The sequence below is a fragment of the Centroberyx affinis genome, unplaced genomic scaffold (genome assembly GCF_046629955.1).
Source record: "Centroberyx affinis isolate AG114_WGS23_722 - 3 ecotype Tasmania unplaced genomic scaffold, CSIRO-AGI_Caff_v1 ptg000127l_1, whole genome shotgun sequence".
Taxonomy (NCBI): Eukaryota; Metazoa; Chordata; class Actinopteri; order Beryciformes; family Berycidae; genus Centroberyx; species Centroberyx affinis.
In genome coordinates, this window is record NW_027278828.1 from 1 (window position 1) to 23,243 (window position 23,243).

General features: G+C 43.2%; 1 protein-coding gene across 1 annotated transcript in view; it reads left to right on the forward strand.

Annotated features, from left to right (window-relative positions):
• Positions 1-3: 3 nt before the first annotated feature.
• Positions 4-23,243, forward strand: part of dnah6 (dynein, axonemal, heavy chain 6) — a gene marked incomplete at its 5' end in the record, with an annotated part of 52,727 nt that continues 29,487 nt past the window's right edge. Inside the window, 22 exon segments of the mRNA XM_071529647.1 lie at positions 4-48; positions 250-417; positions 554-702; positions 3,481-3,588; positions 3,909-4,035; positions 4,334-4,546; positions 4,748-4,969; positions 5,640-5,762; positions 6,989-7,171; positions 8,010-8,153; positions 9,937-10,158; positions 10,335-10,482; positions 10,875-11,032; positions 12,375-12,506; positions 14,739-14,910; positions 16,097-16,243; positions 16,438-16,511; positions 16,633-16,787; positions 17,623-17,854; positions 18,079-18,231; positions 18,946-19,086; positions 22,978-23,220. Of these exon segments, the coding sequence (XP_071385748.1) occupies positions 4-48; positions 250-417; positions 554-702; positions 3,481-3,588; positions 3,909-4,035; positions 4,334-4,546; positions 4,748-4,969; positions 5,640-5,762; positions 6,989-7,171; positions 8,010-8,153; positions 9,937-10,158; positions 10,335-10,482; positions 10,875-11,032; positions 12,375-12,506; positions 14,739-14,910; positions 16,097-16,243; positions 16,438-16,511; positions 16,633-16,787; positions 17,623-17,854; positions 18,079-18,231; positions 18,946-19,086; positions 22,978-23,220 (3,459 nt within the window).

Below are 23,243 nucleotides of genomic sequence, written 5' to 3' on the forward strand. Positions count from 1 at the left end.
GTCATCGCTCAGCAGCTCATTACCATACGAAATGCTAAAGCTGCTAAGGTATGCAATTACTCACACATGCTCTCTCTCTCTCTCTCTCTCTCTCTCTCTCTCTCTCTCTCTCTCTCTCTCTCACACACACACACACACACACACACACACACACACACACACACACACACACACACACACACACACACACACACACCTACCACAATTTTTCATAATTTCTCAGTTAACCCTATGTAACCCCATACACAGCTGTCCAGGTTTAGGTTTGAAGGCCGGGAGATCAAGCTGGTGATGTCATGTGCCGCTTTCATCACCATGAACCCTGGATACGCTGGCAGGACCGAGCTACCTGACAACCTCAAGGCTCTCTTCAGACCCATAGCCATGATGGTGCCAAACTATGCGCTCATCGCCGAGGTAACAAGCTATCTGTGTGTGTAACCTTATGTGTACACCTGTTTATTTTCTCTGCTAATGATTTTTCATTCTCTTGTTTTTCTCCTCTCCTCTCCTCTTCTCTCCTCTCCTCTTCCCCCTCCCTCCCTCCGTCCAGGTGATTCTGTACTCAGAGGGTTTTGAGTCCAGTAAGACCCTGGCTAGGAAGATGACTCAGATGTACAAGCTGTGCTCTGAGCAGCTCTCCCAGCAGGACCACTACGACTTTGGAATGAGGGCCGTCAAGTCTGTCCTGGTCATGGCTGGGTCAGAGACACACACACACACACACACACACACACACACACACACACACACACAGTCATATTTGAGTCCATCAGAGCAACAAGTCATCTTCAGTAGGGTTGCAAAGGGGTGGAAAATTTCCGGTAAATTTCCGGAAAGTTTCCGGTAAATTTCCATGGGAAGTTAAGCTGGGGAATTTTGGAAATATTCCAAATTGGAAACTTTCCATGGGAATTATGGGAATTTATGGGAATTAATGGGAATTAATGGGAATTTATGGGAATTAACTGGGAATTGAGGGTAATTTAATGGAAAGGTATCATATCCAAGCATAAATATTTGTTTTGTTATAAGCAGACATCCATCCAAAATAATACAATTAAAACAGATTTATTTGTAAGTAGAACTTTATCAAGTGTTAAATATTTTATTGAACAATCAATTCTTTCATTGAAGAACAAAAACATGAATGTTGAGTTGCATGTAGGGGGCGTGGTCTCAATAGCCCTGCAGTAAGCAGTGTGCTATGTGTGCATGTGATTGAGGAATAGCATAGATATTCAACTGTACTTGCATGATATCTGGTTGTTTTAGTCAGGATTATGCTAAAATATATTTTCCCTATATTTAAGTTCCCTATTAAGAGCATACCTTCAATTTAGTAAATTCCTGGTTTATTCCCGTTTATTCCCATAAATTCCCGTGAATTCCCGTGAATTCCCATGGAAAGTTTCCAACTTTGAAAATTCCCGGAATTTTGCAACCCTAATCTTCAGTGGATAAAATGATCTGGCTGGGTGCAGAACTCTCATATCCAACAAAGATTTTGATGATGGGGCTGTAGGAAGCGTACAGGAAGCTGTAGACTCTGTACCAGTGATGACTCAGGCTAAGATTAGAGGGTAAGTGCTTCTGACTGCTGAAATGACCCCATTCTTTCTCGCTGTGACTATGGCAGATAAAAGGAAATGAGCACTTTTCCAAAGAGTGCCATCTGCGTGAAATTCCTTCACTGAGCCAAATGCACACTGTTCTGCACATGGCCCTTCATCGTTCAGATCACTTTTAGATTAATAGAGAATGTATGGGTCTTTAGATTTTCTTATTTCCTCACTCATCTTCTCCCCCCCCCCCCCCCCCCCACATATAGACTTATGTATTGATCATCTCCTAGTGTACTGACAGAGCTGACGTTATTATTTTATAATGTATGTGTTGGGGTTTATTGGCATAGATGGTGAAGTTAATTAATATATTGATCCACCCTCTGTTACTTTCTATGGGTTTTGCATAGTGAGCCTAAACTATGCCCATGTCCTCTTATAGCTGAATTATAGGCATTACTCTGTGCCCATAGAGCTGCTGCAGTTGCTGCTGCTCAACTGTTAACTGTCACAGTAACAGTTGAATTCACCTGAGGCTGAATAGAAGCGGACATGACAGTTTCTCCTTAGGAGTGAATTGGACAGATTGTCATTTTGGAGCAGAGCTGTAGTAACTGTGTAAAGGCCTGTGTGTGTGTGTGTGTGTGTGTGTGTGTGTGCATATGTGTGCGTGATCTCCTCTAAGGTTCTCTGTCTCACAGCACATCTTTTTTGCCATCTAATAAGTAAATCCACCTAATGGCCCACATATTTCCCCTGCCTTGTATGTGTTTGTGTGGGCAATGCATGCATGTGTGCATCCATGTATATGGTGTTGTCAATGACAGTGACAGTGACAGTGCTTCCTTCTATTATTCATGAATAAATCAGAGAACAGTCACTGGGACATCATCATCAAACCTAATTAGCTGGGTTGAAGAGATGAAGGGAGAGAGAAGGTAGACAAAATAAAAGGTTTGGAATGAACAACTTTGGATACAGCAAAACACAACTCTTCCTGGTTTGCGTAGGTGCATATATGGATTTGATTGGATGTTCTTGACCATATGACCACATGATATGTAAAGGAAGTAATGCTTTTGACTGATGTAGAATGGTTATTAGCTAAAGCTCTGGGGACTGTTGTAAGTGGCCTGTGATTCATTGTCTGTCTTTCCTAGATATTGCACCTCTGAGTCTGCTTGTTCCACACCAAGCACACATTCATTATCTCCTACTCTAATGACTCTAATGTTTTTTACTCTTGATAGAATCGAGCCAGCTTGTTGTGAAAAGCAGGTTTCGCAGTATTGAATCCTCAACTCTCACCAGCTGCATATTATCTTGACTACATCTGTATTTTTAATGAGTCTATTTTGCACCAGTGGCACATTCATTAGCCCACATTCTAATGACTTTTTTCAATGGAATGAACCTGCCACTGGGTTTGATTGCATACACTAAACAAGTTTTTCATTAGATTATAATTTTTCTTTTGCATTTTTCTGACATTGGCATTTGCTTTGTATGTCTATATCATATCCATCTTATGTTATTTAATGACATCTGCATCAGATGTCTGTCCTATGTTTTCTAATATAGTATACCTGAGAGGATGTTCTTTTCCAAGATTATGAGTATGACGGTGAAGCAATAGTTATTAGGTGCAGCTGAGTTGGTAATAATGATGAACATGTATGCTGACTGAAAACATTTGTGCAAAATAGTTTGACCATGCAAGAAAAAATAAAACAAGGATAAAGCAGGAGAGATCCCTAGCTAACTCCTTGGTTACCAATAAAGCACAGCTAGCCGTGCTTTATGCAAATTATTAGTGTGGTTGGAACGCCTCTGTGACTAATCAGTTTGTTTGGTTGAAAGTAGGCTACTTGATGAATGGCCATACTGTGTTAAGTAGTGATGTGTCTGTCATCAGCTCCCTAAAGAGAGAGAACCCCGACCTCAGTGAGGATGTGGTCCTTATCAGAGCCCTGAGGGACTCCAACCTGCCCAAGTTCCTCACCGATGACGCTGTGCTGTTTGGGTGAGCCTGTCAGACGCACCCACGCACAAACACACACACACACACACACACACACTCACAAACAGTATACACACATTTGTGCTTCTTGCACCATTGCATTGCCAGGTTTTTGGTAAGGAACTAAAATTACTCTCAGGCTGGAACTTATTTCTTGTGCTCCAAATGCATACATAATGGAAAGGAATATCACATTGCATTTTTATACTTGATTACTAATAGGAAATGCAGTGATAAGGTCAAATGGAGTCAAAAAAGTGTCACACGTGAGAACAACTGTTTTGTGGTGGCTGTGGGTGTGTGTGACATCTTTTTCCTTCCAGTGGTATCCTCTCAGACCTGTTCCCCGGTGTGTGTATCCCGGAGCACGACTATGGCGTGTTACACTCCACCATCCTGGAGTCTCTTGTCAAGCGCAACCTGCAGCCTCTGGCTAGCATGACCAACAAGGTACAAGTGGAGAGAGATGCTTTACTTTTGTGTATTAACCTGTGCATTAACCTATATAAAAGTAGTACAAGCACTTGAACACATAGGATGCACTTTAACAGCTATCAGTGATATACCTTGTATTTCTGAACCCATTTTATTATTTGGAGGTCTATTTTTCTTATTAGTTATATTATAACTATTATATTAGTTGAGATATTTTTCAGCAAAGCTGCAGTGCAGAACATTTTCTCTCACTCTTTCTCTCTTATTTATATCACTTCCTTTCTCTCCTTCACTCTCCCTTTTCTCCCACCAGGTGATCCAACTGTATGAGACCATGATAGTGCGTCATGGTGTGATGTTGGTGGGGCCTACAGGTGGAGGAAAGACCACTGTCTACACCATCCTGGCAGACACCCTGGAGACCCTCCACTGCACAGGACATGGGGCCAACAACCCCTTCTATCAGCCTGTCAAATCCTACGTCCTCAACCCAAAGTCTGTCACAATGGGGGAGCTTTATGGAGAGGTAGGTGGATGGGTGATGGAAGCATGGATGGCTGCTTCTTCTGCATGTGGCTGCTGCACCTACCATTCTCTCTCTCTCTCTCTCTCTCTCTCTCTCTCTCTCTCTCTCTCTCTCTCTCTCTCTCTCTCTCTCTCTCTCTCTCTCTCTCTGTGTGTGTCTCTCTCTCCACTCACTGATACCTCCCTAACCTCTACCCCTCAGGTCAACACACTGACCCTGGAGTGGCGGGACGGCCTGATGGCACTGAGCGTACGTGCGGCGGTCAATGACACCAGTGACGACCATAAGTGGATCATCAGCGATGGGCCGGTAGACGCCCTGTGGATTGAGAACATGAACACCGTGTTGGACGACAACAAGATGCTCTGTTTGGCCAACAGCGAGCGAATCAAACTCACCCCGTCCATACACATGGTGTTTGAGGTTAGAGAGTGAGGAAGAAGAGACAGTTATGTTTTGTCTGGTTAATGGGTAGCATTTCAAACGTTTTCAAAACTTTGTTAAATATGGGTCCAAGGGTAAAGGGCTAATGCTTTCAATACAGGATTGATGCTGTCTGTCTAACTGCATAATCGCATATGCACTTAAAAATGAACTGCATAAATTCATGCTACCTTGAAAATTGAAATAGGGTCACATGTGCAACTTCAGCTAGGGATGACACACTAAGGCATGCTGGATAGATCGGTCTACGTGTTCACATAGTTCCATTTTCTACAGCTAGATCACTTAAGCTATTCTATATTATTGCTGTAATACCATAGAGACCATTCTATTCTGTGATTGTGGGTACAATGGTCATGCAGTACCAAGTACCAATGATCACAGTAAAGAAAGTCATCAAGGGCGTTACAGGTTTTATATACGGTTACCAACAGATGCCTACTGACTGAAACGTTTTCTTTAATGTAGTTAACATACAGAAGAATTTAAAAAATGGACAACACAAAAAAGATTGCTAACTGGCTCCCCGGTAACCACTACAGTTGGCAGATTAACCAATAAAGCAATATCAGCACAGTCGGAATGCGTGTTTGACCAATTAGATTGCCTGGATGAAATTATGCATCGTCTGTAACCTTGTGTCTCTCAGGTCCAGGACTTGGCGGTGGCATCCCCAGCCACAGTCAGTCGCTGTGGGATGGTCTACATCGACCCAGATGAGCTCAAGTGGATGCCCTACGTCCAAACATGGATCAGTGGCCTGGGAGACAAGGTAATACACATTGCTATAATTATTATAATCATATCATTTTTTTTCAACATACAATATACAGGCTGGAAAGATCAAAATATGCTTTTGAAAGTGGCTGAAGGCATATTCATTGTAATAGAGGTTTGTCCTTTAGGCTCGGCAGATAACAGCTCTCACAGCATTATATGTATGTTTATATAATTACAAATTTTATGCTTTCAGATTAACTTGCAGTTTTAACATGTGGTTCCACATATCAGTGTTTGTGTATGTTTATTGTTGTGTTGATTATATCTCTTTTTTTTTATATCAGGTCGTAATAGCCATGTCCATAGCCATGTCTTCATGATCACATTCCAAGCTGTGGGCATGAGTCAAGCATCAAACACACTTCCCCATCCTTTAGATCGCTGACTACTACCATTTCATCTGTCCTTTCCATTGCTCTCATATTCTGTGTGTGTGTGGGTGCATATGTGTCTGTGTGTGTGTGTGTGCACGCATTGGCACATGAATGGTGTGGTGTGCCTGTTAGGGCATTCTAAGCAGCAGAACATCAGTGTCAGCATAAACACTGATAACAACATATCACATCAAAGTTGATTGCTTGGAACATTAGCCCTGAGCTTTTTAGGGTGACCTTACATCACAATGAGAGTGTGGGCCATCTCTTTCAACTAGCTCGCTCTCTCTCTGCCTCTGCATATCTACAGTAAATGGCTGAGGCTCTGCCGTTTGTTGACAAGGCCTGCATAGTTCTTTCGATCTTTGATCTGTGCTTATGTGGGCTCTGTTGTATCCCCTGTTTTTGTCTCCTCCTGTTTTCTCCCCACCTTTCTCCTCCCACCTCTGAGTATTTCATTCTATTGTGCTACTTTGAGCAGGTCTCTTTCAAGACAAAGTTTATTTTTGGAAGGGATTTCTTCTCCTAGTTTCTGTGGTGTATTCTGCTTTGTCTGGTTTGTTTGGTTTCAACCGTCTCAACAACTTTGTATAGAGGTTTCAATGAAACTTCCCACTGATTTCTTCCCTGCTATTTTAGCTGAGGGAGTCTCTCTCTCTCTCTCTCTCTCTCTCTCTCTCTCTCTCTCTCTCAAGCCCATTGCCATTGCTTGTGTACCTGTTCAGGTTGCTTCAGCAATTATGCAGATAAAGGTCTCCAGTCAATACCTAATTCCCCCCTCCGCCTCCATCCTTCTGTGCACTTCCCCATCCCTTTCTCCCTCAACCCATCCCTCTCTCCCTAGCTGCCAGACCCAGTGTGTATATACCTGCTGCAGCTGTTTGAGCAGTATGTGGAGAAGGGCCTCCAGTTTGTGTTGAAGCGCTGTTCCCAGGCCATTGGCCAGGTGGACATCAGTAAAGTCACTACCCTCTGCTGCCTGCTGGAGGCACTGCTGCTGGGCAAGGGAGGGCCCGACCTCAAAATGGTACATTAAACAGTAAATAAAACCATGACCTTAGTCCATTTGTGTGTTACTAGTACTAACTGATCTATGTGGCATAATGACACCAATCAGACCACAGTAGGACACGTGTATAGACCTCGTGAGTCTGACGGCCACATGCCCAAATTACAGACTTACAGTTCCATAGCGATTTCTCTATGGGGAACATGCATCGTCCCTGCCACATTTTGGTACATACAGTATAATTTGCGTCACCTCTCTCACTCTCAACATCTCAGCAGCAGACTGAGAAGTTTGTTCTGTGACAGTCATGATATAACGACGATGACAACTATATAACTTTGTATTCCTCCTTGGCACAGTAACATACCTTTCGTTTGCGCCATACATTTTCCCCATAGAGGTGCTATGGAACCAGAAGTCCATATTTGCGCATGTGGGCGTCGGACTTACGAGGTCTATAGCTCAACATTGTAATCAAAAAGATTTTGAATTGTTGTTGGGGACAAAGTCTGCTGACAAATGGCAATGGCAGGAACCTCTGCTGAAGCCAACCACCACACATTACACCTCAGTCACATACTGTACCTTATATCTGACCAGATGATGGATGTTGGGACCCCACAAACACATAAAATATTCACCAAACTCACAAGGGCATAGTTTAAATGTGCACAATTTTTTGGGTTTGACAATATTATTATAAAATGTATGCCATCTCAGTGATTGAGCTGTTTCCTGTTTTTCTGTCTGTGTGTGTGTGTGTGTGTGTGTGTGTGTGTGTGTGTGTGTGTGTGTGTGTGTGTGTGTGTGTGTGTGTGTGTGTGTGTGTGTGTGTGTGTGTGTGTGTGTGTGTCAGGATTCCAAGAACCTTAACAGTGTGGTGTGTCAGACCTTCATATTTTGCTACCTGTGGGCGGTAGGGGGCAACCTGACCAATTCTCACTGGGAGGCCTTTGACAGCTTCATCAGAGAGCAGGTTGAAGCCAACAATGACACTGAGGTATATATACACACACACCCACACAGTTTTTCATACATACAAATATGCACATAAAAGAAGAAACCTTTTTGCTCTATACTGCAGACATACATTAAGAAGAAACTTCACAGTTGTTCCACGAAGCTGTAACTGTTGCGCCCACAACACGCTTTCAGAACGCACACTATACTGTAGCCTCAACATACTTCTAAGGTGCTCACACTCTCACAACTCTAAGCATGTCCAGAATCACTATGTTCAAAGCCTTCTCTGCCACCCAAGGCATATTTCATACATCATCCCTACTGAGGGTCAAATCCATTTACCAAGACGTTCCCTAGTATTAGCGTGAGGTATGTGAGGAAGCCTGAAGGTTAGCTTATATATTGCATCAAAGTGCCCTTGGCATTGGATATATCTAGACATTGGAGCACAGTTAATCTAAAGGGGAATTCTTGACTCTTTTTTCATGAAATTATATCAGTCACTTGTGTCAAAGACATTAAGAAAGAGCATCCATATTGTCCATTTTCGTAATATGCTCAGTGGGATACAAGGAACAAATTGGAAAGGTAAATCACATAAACAAATGAGCCAAGGTTATAAAAGCCCATTGCATATTATTATCCTATGTTGTCAGCTTTAGAGAAATATGAATGAAGGGTTGTAGAATGGAAGATATATTTTATTTTTGTGAAGAATGAGGCACAGAGAAAGAGACGGCAGAAGGTGGAGGCTAATGGTAATATTATGAGTCCTTAAGCCTAACGGGAAATATTAAAGTTAATTATTTGAGACGTTTGTCTTGGTCGGTATTAGTGGCGGATGATAGAGATAATACGTTAATGACAGAGAGAGGCAGAAGAGAGTAGGGTAGGGACATGACTCACTTACCTGGAGGTGTGAGTGTGAGTGAGAGAGTAAGGGAAAGGATGGAAGGAAAGAATGAGACCTAATGAAAAAGCAAAGTGGGCACATGCATAGCTATTAAACATTGGAGTAAGCACATACAAGCGTCCCTCATGCAAACAAGCACACACTCGATTCTGATTCTGCGAATATTATAAAAGCTTCAGAGTGTTGTCTAGAACATTGAGTCCCACCTGTGAGCTTTCCACCCGCTGGATAGATTATACAGCAACCAACCCACCAAGGCTTTACTCTATGAGGTGTTCACATATTGTCTTGCTGTGTGTGTGGACATGTGGAGGGTAGAGTGTATGTGTACACATGTGTGTACATTTGCGTTTGTTTGTGCTTCTGCATCTGGTTATCTGGCTCTGTGTGTGTGTGTGTGTTTACTGTGAGATCAAGCCAGTGCCAGTTCCCAGCTGTGAAGCTTGAAGGAATACAAACTCACACAGAAATCCCATCACTCACCCACACACACACACATACACACACACACACACACACACACATACACATACATACACACACACACACACACACACACACACACACACACACACACACACACACAGATAATAGCAGGACTTGGAGTCTGGGGAGCAAATATGGCATACACATACATGCCATAGGGAAAACAAAACACAGACTTTCAAAGCACCACCATGATAGGAACTACTATCAGCAACATAAAGACTTTGGTTCTTTAATACCAGCAATAAGTTCCTAGGGATGGACTGCATTATCGCTAATGACATACAGTGAAAGGAAGGCATGTGTGCATGCATTTGTGTATATCGCATCACATTCGTTTTGCTTTAAATGTCTGTGTGTGCGCATGTGTGTGTGTTTGCATGAATGTCAATTCATGTGTGCATGCATATGTGTTATGTAGCTGCCGAGTTGTGGCTCCCTGTGGAGTGTGTACATGAACTTCAACAACAAGCGTCTGGAGCCATGGGAGAAGATAATCCCTTCGTTTAAATACAACAAGGAGCTTCCCTTCTTTGAGATGCTGGTTCCCACCACTGACACTGTACGCTATGGCTACCTAATGGAGAAACTGCTATCTGTGCGACGCTCTGTACTCTTCACTGGCATCACTGGAGTGGGGAAGGTAGGCATTCACATATACAGTCAGACAAACACACACTGGTGTATTTAAGATGGCGGCAGGGAGAGCTTAGGCAATTATTGAAAAAAAATTTGTAAGAAATTAAACTTTTGGTATTGTGCTTTTGATGGGTGTCAAAGTCAGTACCAGAGTGCCATGTGTCTGTCTGTCCCATGCAGTCAGTAGTGGCTCGAGGCCTGCTAAACAGTATCCAGGAGGAGGCAGGCTACCTCCCAGTCTACATCAACTTCTCTGCCCAGACCTCCTCAGCACGCACACAGGAGATGATCGAGTCTAAACTTGAGAAAAAGAGGAAAAACATTCTGGGTAGGAGCAAAAGGCACAGTATGACTGCAAACCCAGTAATTTAACCAGACAGCTTTTCATCTTATCTGGCCACCCTTTCATCAACCTGTCCATGCATTTGTCCTTCACTTCCCCACTTATATCTCTTCCTCCATCCATTATTCCATCCATCCTTCCATCCATTCATCCATCCATGTAGCTGTCTTTGTCCTTTATCCCCATCCATCTCTTCACCTCTTCCCTTCTTCAATCCATTTACATGTCATCCCCCCTTCACCATCGTACCCACTCTCCCCATCTTCCTTCCCTCCATCCATCTATCCATCCATCCATCCATCCTTACACTTGCTAATCTTTTCCTCCCTGTCCATCTGTTCCTCTCTCTTCATCCCTCTCATTCTCCCCCCCTGTAGGTGCCCCTGGTAATAAGAAGATAGTGATCTTTGTGGATGATCTGAACATGCCCAAGCTGGACAGCTATGGCTCTCAGCCCCCTATAGAGCTTATGCGGCAGTTCCAGGACTTTTCTGGCTTCTATGACAGAGAGAAGTTCTTCTGGAAGGAGATCCAGGTGCACAATTACACAAATAAGATGAGATAAGTTGACATGGCGTGATGAGATACAATGCAACATGAAATCTGTCTCAGGCATTCAAGCAGTGCTTTTTTCACACATTCACTTGGCATAAAAATGTTAAATGTATTTGTTAATAAATAAAAACAATCAAGAGCCAGTTCATACTGCATGTCGTCAGCAGGGCCATGCCACTGGAAGCGCACAAGCGAAATGTGCAAATATATTGTCAGACATGCGCACAGATGCTTACATTACACTATATACTGTATATGATATGAGGCAGAGAGCTGACTTGGCTGTTTTATTTTAGTTCAGCGGACAGCTGGTTGCTTTGTATACTGCAATGCTATGTAGCATGTGTTACTCTTGTGCATCTGCAAACAGCCTAGTAAACACACTCAGTATTCAGTCAGGGCAGCTGTCTGAGACGGAGCATTTAAGGCTAGATTGTTTTCTGTTAAGTGTAAAAGTGTAGGTTTAGCTCTTTAGTTCCTTTGTAACAGCAGCACAGTCAGCATCAACTTTTAATTGGTTTTCCAGTTGGACTTTTAACGAAGCTTGTCCATTCATATAAGAAACCCATTTATCTTGTGTGCCTGTGTGTGTGTGTTTGCGTGTGTGTGTGTATGCTTGTTAATATTATATACTCGTGGACAATTCGCAGGCACTGAGGTACCATATTTGTATTATACACTGATATGTTTGTCATATTTAACTTGTGCTACACAATCACACACACACGCACACACACACACACACACATACACACAATAACGATTGCGGTATGTGTATGTGGTATGCATGTGATATCACTGAATTGTTTGCTTTAATTGAGTGTGTGTGTGTGTGTGTAGTGCTGGAGTTAGACATAGGCGTCAGACCGATAGACAACCATGTCTGAGTATGCGATTAACCATGGCTCAGTACATACTGTGATGTACTACTACCTGAACACAAACAGACAAGGTCACCACACATATGCAGACAGCATACAAATACACTGTGGTTGGAAAAAAAGGAATTTAAAACGCCCAATATTGTATTTTATTTAGTCTGTTTTCCTTGTTTATATTGTATAATATGTTTTTCTTTGCATGAATATATTAGATATGACATTTATCTACGTCAGAAATTGATCTGCAGTCTGAAAGTTTAAATTATTGAGTTCTTATTGACCAAATCAGTGTAGCAGAAGGCGGCAGGAGATGTTTGAAATGGACTCCATTGAAAGGGACTCCCTGTTGCTCATCTCTACTCTTCTCACCTCTCTCCTTTTTTAATTTTTAATAATCCCTTCCTTATTTCTACTCCCCCACCCCCCCACCCCCTCCTCCAGGACATGACCATAGTAGCTGCCTGTGCTCCTCCAGGAGGGGGGCGTAACCCAGTGACCCCTCGATTCATCCGCCACTTCAGCATGCTGTGTCTGCCCACGCCCTCCGAACACAGCCTCAAACAGATCTTCAATGTCAGGAGACACACACACACACACACACACACACACACACACACACATACACACACATACACACAATCTTTGCCCCCTAGCAAATCCATGAAAAACATGGGAATGGCAGCACTCCAAATACGTGCTGTCAAAAATATGACAAGACTTAACCTCAGCTATACCATTATTTTATTTAGCCAACATGAGGCTAATCTGTTATGGCATGCAAGCCTTCATCAGAGCGCATATTGTTTGATGAGATTTTAGTGTTGCCTTTCCAATTTTTTCCATTGAGTCTTTAGATGCCAGTTTGCCAGAAGAAGGTAATGCTATTAGGGGTACCTGCCATACATTTTTTTTCCCACATAATCTCTGCTATCACATCTTCAGTTTTACAATTACAATTACAATTACAATTTCACATTTGGCAGACGCTTTTATCCAAAGCGACTTACACATGAGATTTTCATACAACACAAGCAAGGTTCTAGTTAGGAGAGAGCAACAAGAGTAAGTGCTATAAAGCTAAGTTCTGGTCCAACAGGACATAGGTGCTACGAGGCAGTGCTACAAGGCCGTGCTATGAGGCAATGCATAGAGTGCATAGAAGCAAATTTAATTTTTTTTGGTTACCCGGGCCATTAGGTGAGAAGGTATTCGCTAAAGAGCTGGGTCTTTAGCCTTTTCTTAAGGATTGAGAGGGACTCTGCAGATCGAATGGAGTTTGGTAACTCGTTCCACCACCGGGGAACCACAGAAGAGAAGAGTCTGGCTAGAGACTTAGGGCCTTGCTGTGGTGGCAGCATCAGGTGCCGCTCCTTGGCAGAGCGTAGTGAGCGGGAGGGAGCATAGACCTGAATGAGGGAGTTCAGGTAGGTCGGAGCCATTTTGGTTATTGTTTTATAGGTGAGCATCAAGGACTTGAACTTGATGCGGGCAGCAACTGGGAGCCAGTGGAGAGATATGAATAGCGGAGTGACATGGGCTGGTTGAAGACCAGACGCGCCGCCGCGTTCTGGATCATCTGCAGAGGTTTGAACGTACATGCCGGGAGCCCTGCCAGTAAGGAGTTGCAGTAGTCAAGGCGTGATATTACAAGAGCCTGTACCAGGAGTTGTGCTGCATGCTCAGACAGGTAGGGTCTGATCTTCCTGATATTGTACAGAGCAAATCGGCATGATCGAGCAACAGAAGCCACATGCTCCTTGAAGGTTAGTTGGTCATCAATCACGACACCCAAGTTTCTGGCAGACTTTGTGGGCATGAGCTGAGTTGATTCGAGCTGGATACTGATCTGTTGTTGTACAGAGGGAATGGCTGGGATGACAAGGAGCTCAGTCTTTGACAAGTTAAGCTGAAGGTGGTGTTCCTTCATCCAAGCCGAGATATCGGCGAGGCATGCCGATATCCGCGCCGAGACTGTGGGGTCGTCTGGCGGGAACAACAGGAGGAGCTGGGTATCGTCAGCATATGAATGGTATGAGAAGCCATGTGAGCGGATCACTGCACCCAGTGAGGTGGTGTATATTGAAAAGAGAAGGGGTCCAAGCACTGACCCTTGAGGTACCCCTGTGGACAAGCAGTGGGATTTAGACACTTCCCCTCTCCAAGACACTCTAAAGGATCTCCCTGAGAGGTAGGACTCAAACCAGCAGAGAGCCAAGCTCAGCGAGTGTGGAGAGGAGGATTTGGTGGTTAACCGTGTCAAAGGCGGCCGATAGGTCAAGTAGCAGTAGGACAGAGGACTGACCGGCAGCTCTAGCTGATCGCAGTGTTTCCACTACAGACAAGAGCGCAGTCTCGGTAGAGTTTTGACCCTCACCTCCACTATCACAGCTTCATATATTCAAATTCAGGATACCTCACACCCTCATACATCCACACACACCTCCGGTTCACAACCTCAAAAAGCGTCATACACCCTGAGCCTTGGTATTCATTTTGACTAACAACTGAAAATGATGTGTGAGTTTTCATTAGAAAGATACTTGCCTCTGGTGTTCGCTACCCCCCTAATGCTCAAACTGTTCAGACTGCCACTGCCAACACCTGCACCTGCATAACAGCCTTCACAGACACTTTCACACATAAGCAAACACACTTCTCTCTGCCTGTCTCTCTGTCTCTCTCTCTGTCTCACTCTTTCTCCTTTCTCCATCTCCTCCCTCCCTTCTCCTCATTGTTCTTTAATCAGTCTGTAATCTATCCCCGATGTCCATCCATATCTCTTTTCCTTCCCGCCCTTTGCTCCAGGCCATCCTGTGTGGTTTCCTCAGTGAGTTTTCCCAGGCGGTGAAGGACTGTGCGGGGCAGATCGTGGACGCGGCTGTAGAGATCTACCACCGCATGAGCGTCGATCTGCTGCCCACTCCAGCCAAGTCCCACTACGTCTTCAATCTCCGCGACCTCTCCAAGTGTGTCCAGGGTGAGACGTCAGCACACACACACACACAAGCACACACTTACAAACTAACACAGGCATACAGTCTCTGTCTTTCTCCCCCAACAGCACAAACTAAACTTTGGCTTTGCCCGCAGAGGCAGAGAGCGCCGGAATCCTTGTACCTCCGTAGTGTGGCGCAGAGCTATTTTTTATTTGCCAAAGTTTATCTCTCTAAGCCACATTACCAACATTTGTGAGCTCTATCTCAGCCGCTAGCTCCCAAATTATATCTACCATCACCACTTCTTCCCCCTTTCCCTCTCTCCTTCCATCCCTGTACCCAGCAGGCGTCGTCACTGCAGGGGGGCTGAGCTGAAGTGACTACTACGACTACTTCCCACACGCTACTTGTTCACCATCGCCAGAGTGCATTACTCTAACACACAGTGCCCAGTAGCAATACATAGTGTTGGTGAAGGGGAATAAGCCGACACCCTCTCTTCCCATCTTCTAGTATTGTTGACCTCACATGGCCCCTCCCCAAGCAACCTCTCCTTCCATTCTGTTTCCCTTCTCATGTATTCATAACCATCATCTTTACATGGGTCTAATTTAGGCAGGTTGCGTCGGGGACCATGTTAGGATTTAGTGTTGCATAATGCATCACAAAAGACTACAAAACACTACAAAACATAAAGTAATAAAGCGGTCTACTCAAGGTAAACAACATAAATGTGCAACATTTTCGAAAACATTGATATGAAAATACATCTATACTCTCCACCGCGCCCCTCCACTCTCACACACACACACACACACACACACACACACACACACACACATACAACAATTACCGCAGTCCCTTTCCCTGTGATGTAATTTCTGGCATTAGGGCAATTTTTTATTTTTTTATTTTTTGTCATTTTATATCTCTTATTGTTATTCTACCATTTCCCACAATGTTTCTGTTGTCATTGAGATTCCGTTATCCAATCAAGATGTGTCTTAGCTTGTCAATTGCTTTTGTTGTTATTCTGTTTTGTTTTTTCTTTTGTTTTCTTTGAGATTAGATGTTTTTAATGAGCTCCTTGTTTTTTTCATGACCTCCATCCAGTGTTTTACGTATGTTTTCACTGTTCAAATGAAGTAAAACAAAACTAAACTGTCCATCGAACCATACATTCCATCATCCCCCTCTCCATCTGCCCTCCCCTTTCTTGGTGTCCAGGCATGCTGCAGTGTGAGCCGAGTACAGTGAGGGACCAGACCCAGATCTTCCGTCTCTTCTGCCACGAGTGTCAGCGGGTGTTCCACGACCGACTCATCAACAACCAAGATAAGACCTATTTCAACACCATCGTCTCTGAGATGGCCAGTAAGAACTGTCACAATACAGGATGCCCTGGTGGCTCATTCTGCTAAATGCACAAACACAAATTGTGTACTCGTACTGTTTAAATTCTGGTATTTTCCTTGCTGTTGAGTCAGTCTTTGCCCACTTTCCTGTATTGTGTATCTTTATCTTTTGTGAAATGTCCCGTTCTTTGACCCTCTGACTCTCTCTTCCAGGCAAATATTTTGGCTTCAACTTGGAACCCGCCTACTTTGTGACTAAGCCAATTATATTTGGAGACTTCATCAAGGTTAGGTCCCATCTACCCATCACAAAGGCTAGAAAACAATGGAGAAGATCTGATCTCTCCATTTACACAGCAATACTGAACTTCGTCATTCCTCCCTCCCTCTATCCCATAATTCCTATAGGTGGGGGTAGAGAAAGCAGATCGCGTGTATGAGGATCTGACAGACATGGAGAAGATCCAGGCGGTTCTCCAGGACTACCTGGATGATTACAACATGACCTTCTCCAAGGAGACCAAGCTGGTCTTCTTCCAGGATGCCATAGAGCACGTCTCCAGGTGCTCACACACACAAACATACACTTGCACCATCCAATAGCCAGATTTTCGGTAGGGTGACTTCATAGTTGGTGGTAAATGACTGTCAGCCCTAGGTGGTACAAACTGCAAGATGAAGCAATTTTGAATGTTAGTAAAAGTGACATTGGTCAAGAAGTTACACTCGTACCCATTCAAAATATGAAGTATTGCTTTTCCAAATGGAACATCTGGAAAAGGACACTGTCATTCTTGCTCTAGGATTGTAATTATATCAATGAACGATAAAAGTGCATGCCTCCCAGCAACTTTTTAACTGTCACTTGTTTAGAAATATGAGTGTGATATATAATCAGTTTTGATGTGTCTACCGGATCTGGTTGTCTTGCCCATCTGTTTATCTGTACTTGTGTATCAAGCTGTCTTACTCCACAGAAACAGGTTCCTTAATTATAATAATAATATAAAGGAATAACAAGAAGGGGAAAAATAAGAAGAATGTGTTTTATTTACGACACGCTCCATTAAAAGCAAGACCATTTAAAGCTAGTAAAACATTACAGGAAGGAAAAAATGCATAATGAGCAAAACAATAGAGGTAGAAGCAGTGGTGAAATAATGAAAATGCTTTTCTGCAGCGATTACATTATTGATATTAAGCATTTAGCTGATGCTCTTTTTCAAAGCGACTTATTATAAGTGAGTAGGTAGGGCTTCAGTGTCTTGCTCAGGGACACATGGCTGTGGCAGGGATCGAATCTGTGACCTATGAACGTCCTTGTAACCACTAGGCCAACCTGTGAGCCTAGAAAGAAAGGTTTTTAAAGTTTTTGCACTTGTCACTATCGTCCTCTAGGATCGTCCGTATGATCCGCCAGGAGAGAGGCAATGCCCTGCTGGTGGGGGTGGGAGGTACAGGCAAGCAGTCACTCACACGGCTAGCAGCCCACATATGTGGCTACCGCTGCTTCCAGATCGAGCTGAGCCGGGGCTACAACTACGAAAGCTTCCATGAAGACTTGAGGAAGCTGTACAAGATGGCTGGGGTGGAGGGCAAAGATATGGTGTTCCTCTTCACTGATACTCAGGTATAGAGCAGAGAAAGGGCTTGGCTGTGTGATATTTTTTTCTGTGTATGTGTTTGTGTGTGTGTTCGGTAGTGGGTAGATCAATCAATGAAATTTAGCTTTACTCAGGTAACAGCAAACAAGCATCTCAAGTGCTTGGGAGGGTTTTTATTTGTTATTAGATGTTGACAATACTAGGTAGAGTATATTTAGATGAGTCACCCACTGTCACCTGCGTGTTGTAGATTGTGGTGGAAGAGTTTTTGGAGGATATCAACAACATGCTGAACTCTGGTGAGGTGCCCAACCTGTTTGAGAAGGATGAGCTGGAGCAGGTACTGGCCGCCACCCGCCCCAAAGCCAAAGAGGCTGGCATCAACGAGGGTAACAGAGATGAGGTACACACAGACACGCACACATACACAACATATGTCATTCAGGGAGTGTGTGTGACACATGCACATACAGTATACACATATGATCGTCTACGTGTGCAGGCAAACAAACAAATACACTGAAATTGTCTGTGTAGATTATCAGCGCAAATGATTGAGTGTATACTGGTATTATCAAGTTCTCTCTTTTTTTTTCTTTTTAATCTTTGTTTTTTGTTTTAATTTTTGCAGAATTAACCTTAACCCTGGCACAAAAACAAAAAGCCTATCCGCACCTTCACTTTGTAAACAAAATTTGTTATGTAAACAGAATTTCACACATGGGAACACACATACACATTATGGCCATTTCCAGATACCCAACTGGCACAGTGGCTGTGTCTAAATGTGTTACATAACACTTCAGAAACAAAACACATACACAAAACACACACACACACACACACACACACACACACCCCTATACACACACACACACACACTCTCACTGCACTATCCACAAAAGGCCGAAACAGCCATAGACTAGGGCAAAAACAGTCAATTAAAGACAGTGCCCCAAGTGAGCTGTAAGAAAGCATCAGCCTCTAATGTTATCCGCCTGCTGAGACCAAACCTCCAGTAGCTCCAATACAAGAGAATCAAATAGTTCAGTGCTGTATATCAAATTATGGAATTGTGTGTGTATGTGTGTGTGTGTGCGCGCGCCTGTGCCTGCAGGTGTTTCAGTTCTTCATCTCTCGTGTGCGGGAGAAGCTTCACATTGTGCTGTGTATGAGTCCTGTGGGCGATGCCTTCAGGTCCCGCTGTCGCATGTTCCCCTCGCTCGTCAACTGCTGCACCATCGACTGGTTTGTACAGGTCAGCTGAGATAGCTCTGTATACACACGTGTGTATGTGCGTGTGTGTGCTCTTCCTCTGACTCTCTTTCTATTTTCTGGCTCTTGCAAAACAATGTATTTATGTATTATAAATCAATTTACCTTGGGGCTGTGAAATTCTTACATAATTATTGTATATGTATGATCCATAGATAGTCATAAAATATTAACACAGCACCTAGCTGCTGTGAGCATAGAGTAGAATAGAAACTTTATTCTCTACACATGAGGAAAAACAGACAAGATGCAAGAAATGCTTATTCAAACACCAAAAGTAAATATTTACAAATGAGTACAGATTCTGCACTGCATATTTGTAGCCATGGCTTATAGATCTAATTAATTAGCAGTTGATTAGCAGTTTAGAATGTGATTCCAGTTCTCTGTCCCCCTAGTTGATCAGCTTAGTTGATCAGACTTACTGTAATCTCTTCTATGAAGAAAGCATCAATGTTATTATTATGTTTTCCTGTTGTGTGACAGTAAATTAATTTGCACACGAGAAGAGAATTATGGGAGTTGTGTGAAAATTTTCAGCTAAGATGTGAAGATTTAAAAGAGTGGTGGAATGAGCTGCTGTCCTATTCCACCTCTGAAAAAATAACGTACAGTGTGAAATGAAGATGGCACACTTTGATAATGTCTGGGGCCTGTTATTGAGTTCATATCCAAAATGTAGATGTACGCTAAAAATGTCAAATGTCTTGTGTTATTATTTTACTTGTGAGACCCTGAGACAGAGAGCCACATAGGGTTTGTTTGTTTGCTTGTTAGTTTTTCAGCAGGCTTTGGCTGGGAGTTCTGCGGTCTGGCTGCAGGGTGTACAACCTTTAACGTTAGCCATCGTAGGATACAGAGTACGCCATGGAGGCTATTTGCTTCACAATTCTCCCTCTTTCTTCTCTCGTAAACAAGGGTCATTTGTTGCCTATACTGCACTTACTCATATATACTGTATATGATATTATTGTTGACCTGTGACTGTGGGGCACCTCTGGGTGGGAGTGCAGGTCTGGGATAACCTTCAATTAGTTTTGCATATTTGAAATTAATGCACATAATAGACCCTGGACAGGCACTCCTGCTATGGGAGGCTCTGTGAATATGAACTACAGTGTCTTTTTATTGCTGCACTGAATGGGGTGGGAATGTGGGTGGGAGATGGATGGATGTATGGGTTTTGTAGGATGTATAGGTGGGATGCATGGGTTTTGTGGGACGGATGTGGGGAAAATATGCATAGCATGCATGGGTTTTCTAGGATGTATGGGTCTTGTGGGATGGGTGGGATATATGGAATGGTTGGATTGGGTGAGAAGGGTCAGGGATCTATCTTTTACTCCGTTGAGGTGGATTTTGTTTTTTTAATGTCTTTTGCATTCCAAAATCAATAATAATAAAAAATCGCATCGCTTAGTAGATACCGCTCAATGAAGGACATTATTTGTAGAAAATTATTTTTACCACCCTGTGATGAAGTTTGGTAATGCAGGAGAGAAATGTCTTATCCTTGAATAATGGACCTGATTTTGGCTCTTGTCACACTTACCACAGTGGTAAAAACTGCAAATTGTGCAATTCCTGATAGAGCATTAGTGAGGAATCAGGTTAAAAATTCAAAAAGGTAATTGCATTTAAGCTAAAAGTCTTTTTGAATACAGTCTTTGTATCTTTGTGGTTCTGGGCATTTCCGGCATTTGGGCATTTCTGCATCCTGGCCTTGTCAGCTGTGATAGATTGGGGTGCTAGGGATCACCCAGCTGTCGGTAAGCACTCATCAGTCTCCTTGTTCAGTTCAAGTTTGCGTATTGACATAGCCCTTTATCACAAGCATGTCTCAAAGGACTTTACAGAGAATGAGCCTAACTACATCTAACTGATCAACAATCAATCGTAGAACAGAATGATGTAGGCTAAACCAGTCAATTCAGATGGGTGAGGTTTGGATAAATTTAAGGCTTACGGTATTTTCCTCATGCCTCACAACCCTTCTTTCCTGCCATCCCTCTATCCATCTATCTGACATTAACATCATGGAGCACGTACTGTCGGCTATACCCAACACATTATTTCTTCTCCACACTGACAATTTTCTACCCCCATTCTTTCTCCTTATTAACCACGTTGTATAATGTGATTAAAGCAATAATGCAAGTAAGGCAGAGCCCATGTGAACACCATCCTGTGAACACATTATATTAATGCCATCATGCTCTTAATCTACAGCATGTAAGTATAATTACAGTAGCATGGAAGATTTTAATCGCATTAATAGACAGATGCGAACACCTTAGTTGCATTTCTTCAACTGTGGTTAAGTTGCGCATGTGCCCAGCTCATCGTGTTATGTAGAGGTAGAAGGGAACTGTAGTCTGTACTGGGCTAGATTAAACTGAGTGATGTGCTGCCATTTTCATAGTGCTGCACAATTATGCATGCCTCATCCAATGCGGGCACCTTGATTACATCTTATGCAACTATCGCCAGGCTGTTGCAAAACAGGTACACAAACGTCTGTGCTTTTGTGCACACCAAACAGGTTGGCTATAACTCAGTATTCTGCTCAGCTTCCAAGTTTATATAGTGTAGTTGCCACTGTCGTCATCAGGAGTACAGGGGCACAGGCGGTGTCACTGGGGACACATTGGGTGCAGTAGTTCACACAGCTCCATTCTATAGTTCTCTCTCCACCCTACATCACTGAACTCCCTCAGGACCACCGCTTCCCACCAACCCTTGCTCTGTATCCTCATCCAAAGGGCTTTTCCCACTTTACATTCTTAACCTAGGGTCATCTCTAACCCAAGGTTATTTTATTCTAAACTGCCCTGTTTCACACTGGTAAGAGTTAACCCTGGGTTTTACTCGATTTTCAGGCGAAAAAGAGTTATCACTCTTTGGAATTGGCAAGGGTGAAACGCTTGTTAAATATGCAGTGTGAAAAGTCCTCAGAAATGAAGAAAAAACAAGCACAGATCCTGTACAGACCCGCGTGTGTTCAATTCTATGCACTGAAGCACTGCAACATGGTTAAATTACCTAATTCCACTTACGTTACTTAAATACCACAAGATGACGTCACCTACCATTGAAGTTTGTAGGGCAGCGATGATGAGTTACTAACTGTGGAATGTTAAGTTTCACGTTTGTTTTCACACCAGGAGACTCTGTGGATTGAGTTCAATGCTGCTGGTCTGCAGTCTGTACATCTCCAAATTACAGACATGATGTGATGCGACACCAGGGACATTAGAAATCGATTTAGATCCATTTCTATACACTGATTTTATGCCTCTGTATGGGAAACACTGCATCTCACAGTCAAAAACGGCTTCTAGAAGCCATCTGCTGAAGCGCATCATCTCACTAAGCATTACCTGACTGACTGAATGAATGACTGACTGACTGCCTGACCTGAACTTGTCTCGCGATGCCCTCGGCTGCCGTGGGAAAAAAAAGTTTAATCAGACTATTGCCTTTTCTCATGTCTTAATGCTATCTTCCGCCATTCACTTTACATCTGCTCCTATTTAGTTAGTAATCATTTAGTTTGTTTTGTCCTTTTGTTTGTTTAGAAGCGAAATATAGATATGAGCCAGTTGGTGTTTGTTTTGTCTTGTCTACTATTTATGTGCAGAAATTTGTAATTTTCAACTTTTCTTCCTGTGTTTCTTTATCATTGTATTTTATCAGTTTTAAATCTCTCAATTTCTGTTGTTTCTATGATTTATTACTGCAAACAGACCAAACGGAACACAAAAACTAAACTTCCTTACCCCCACCCCAAACTCACTCTCTCTCTCTCTCTCTCTCTCTCTCTCTCTCTCTCTCTCTCTCTCTCTCTCTCTCTCTCTCTCTCTCTCTTTCCCAGTGGCCCCGCGAGGCCCTCCTCTCAGTCTCTCAGACCTTCTTCCAGAATGTGGACTTCGGCAGTGAGGAGCTCAAGCAGAGCTTCTCGGCCATGTGTGTGGAGATACACGTCAGCGTCACCGACATGGCTGAGCGCTTCTACTCAGAGCTGAGACGCCGCTACTACACCACACCCACCTCCTACCTGGAGCTCATCAACCTCTACCTGGCCATGCTAGGGGAGAAGAGACAGCAGCTAGTGGTTGTAAGGCTAACCATCAAAACTCA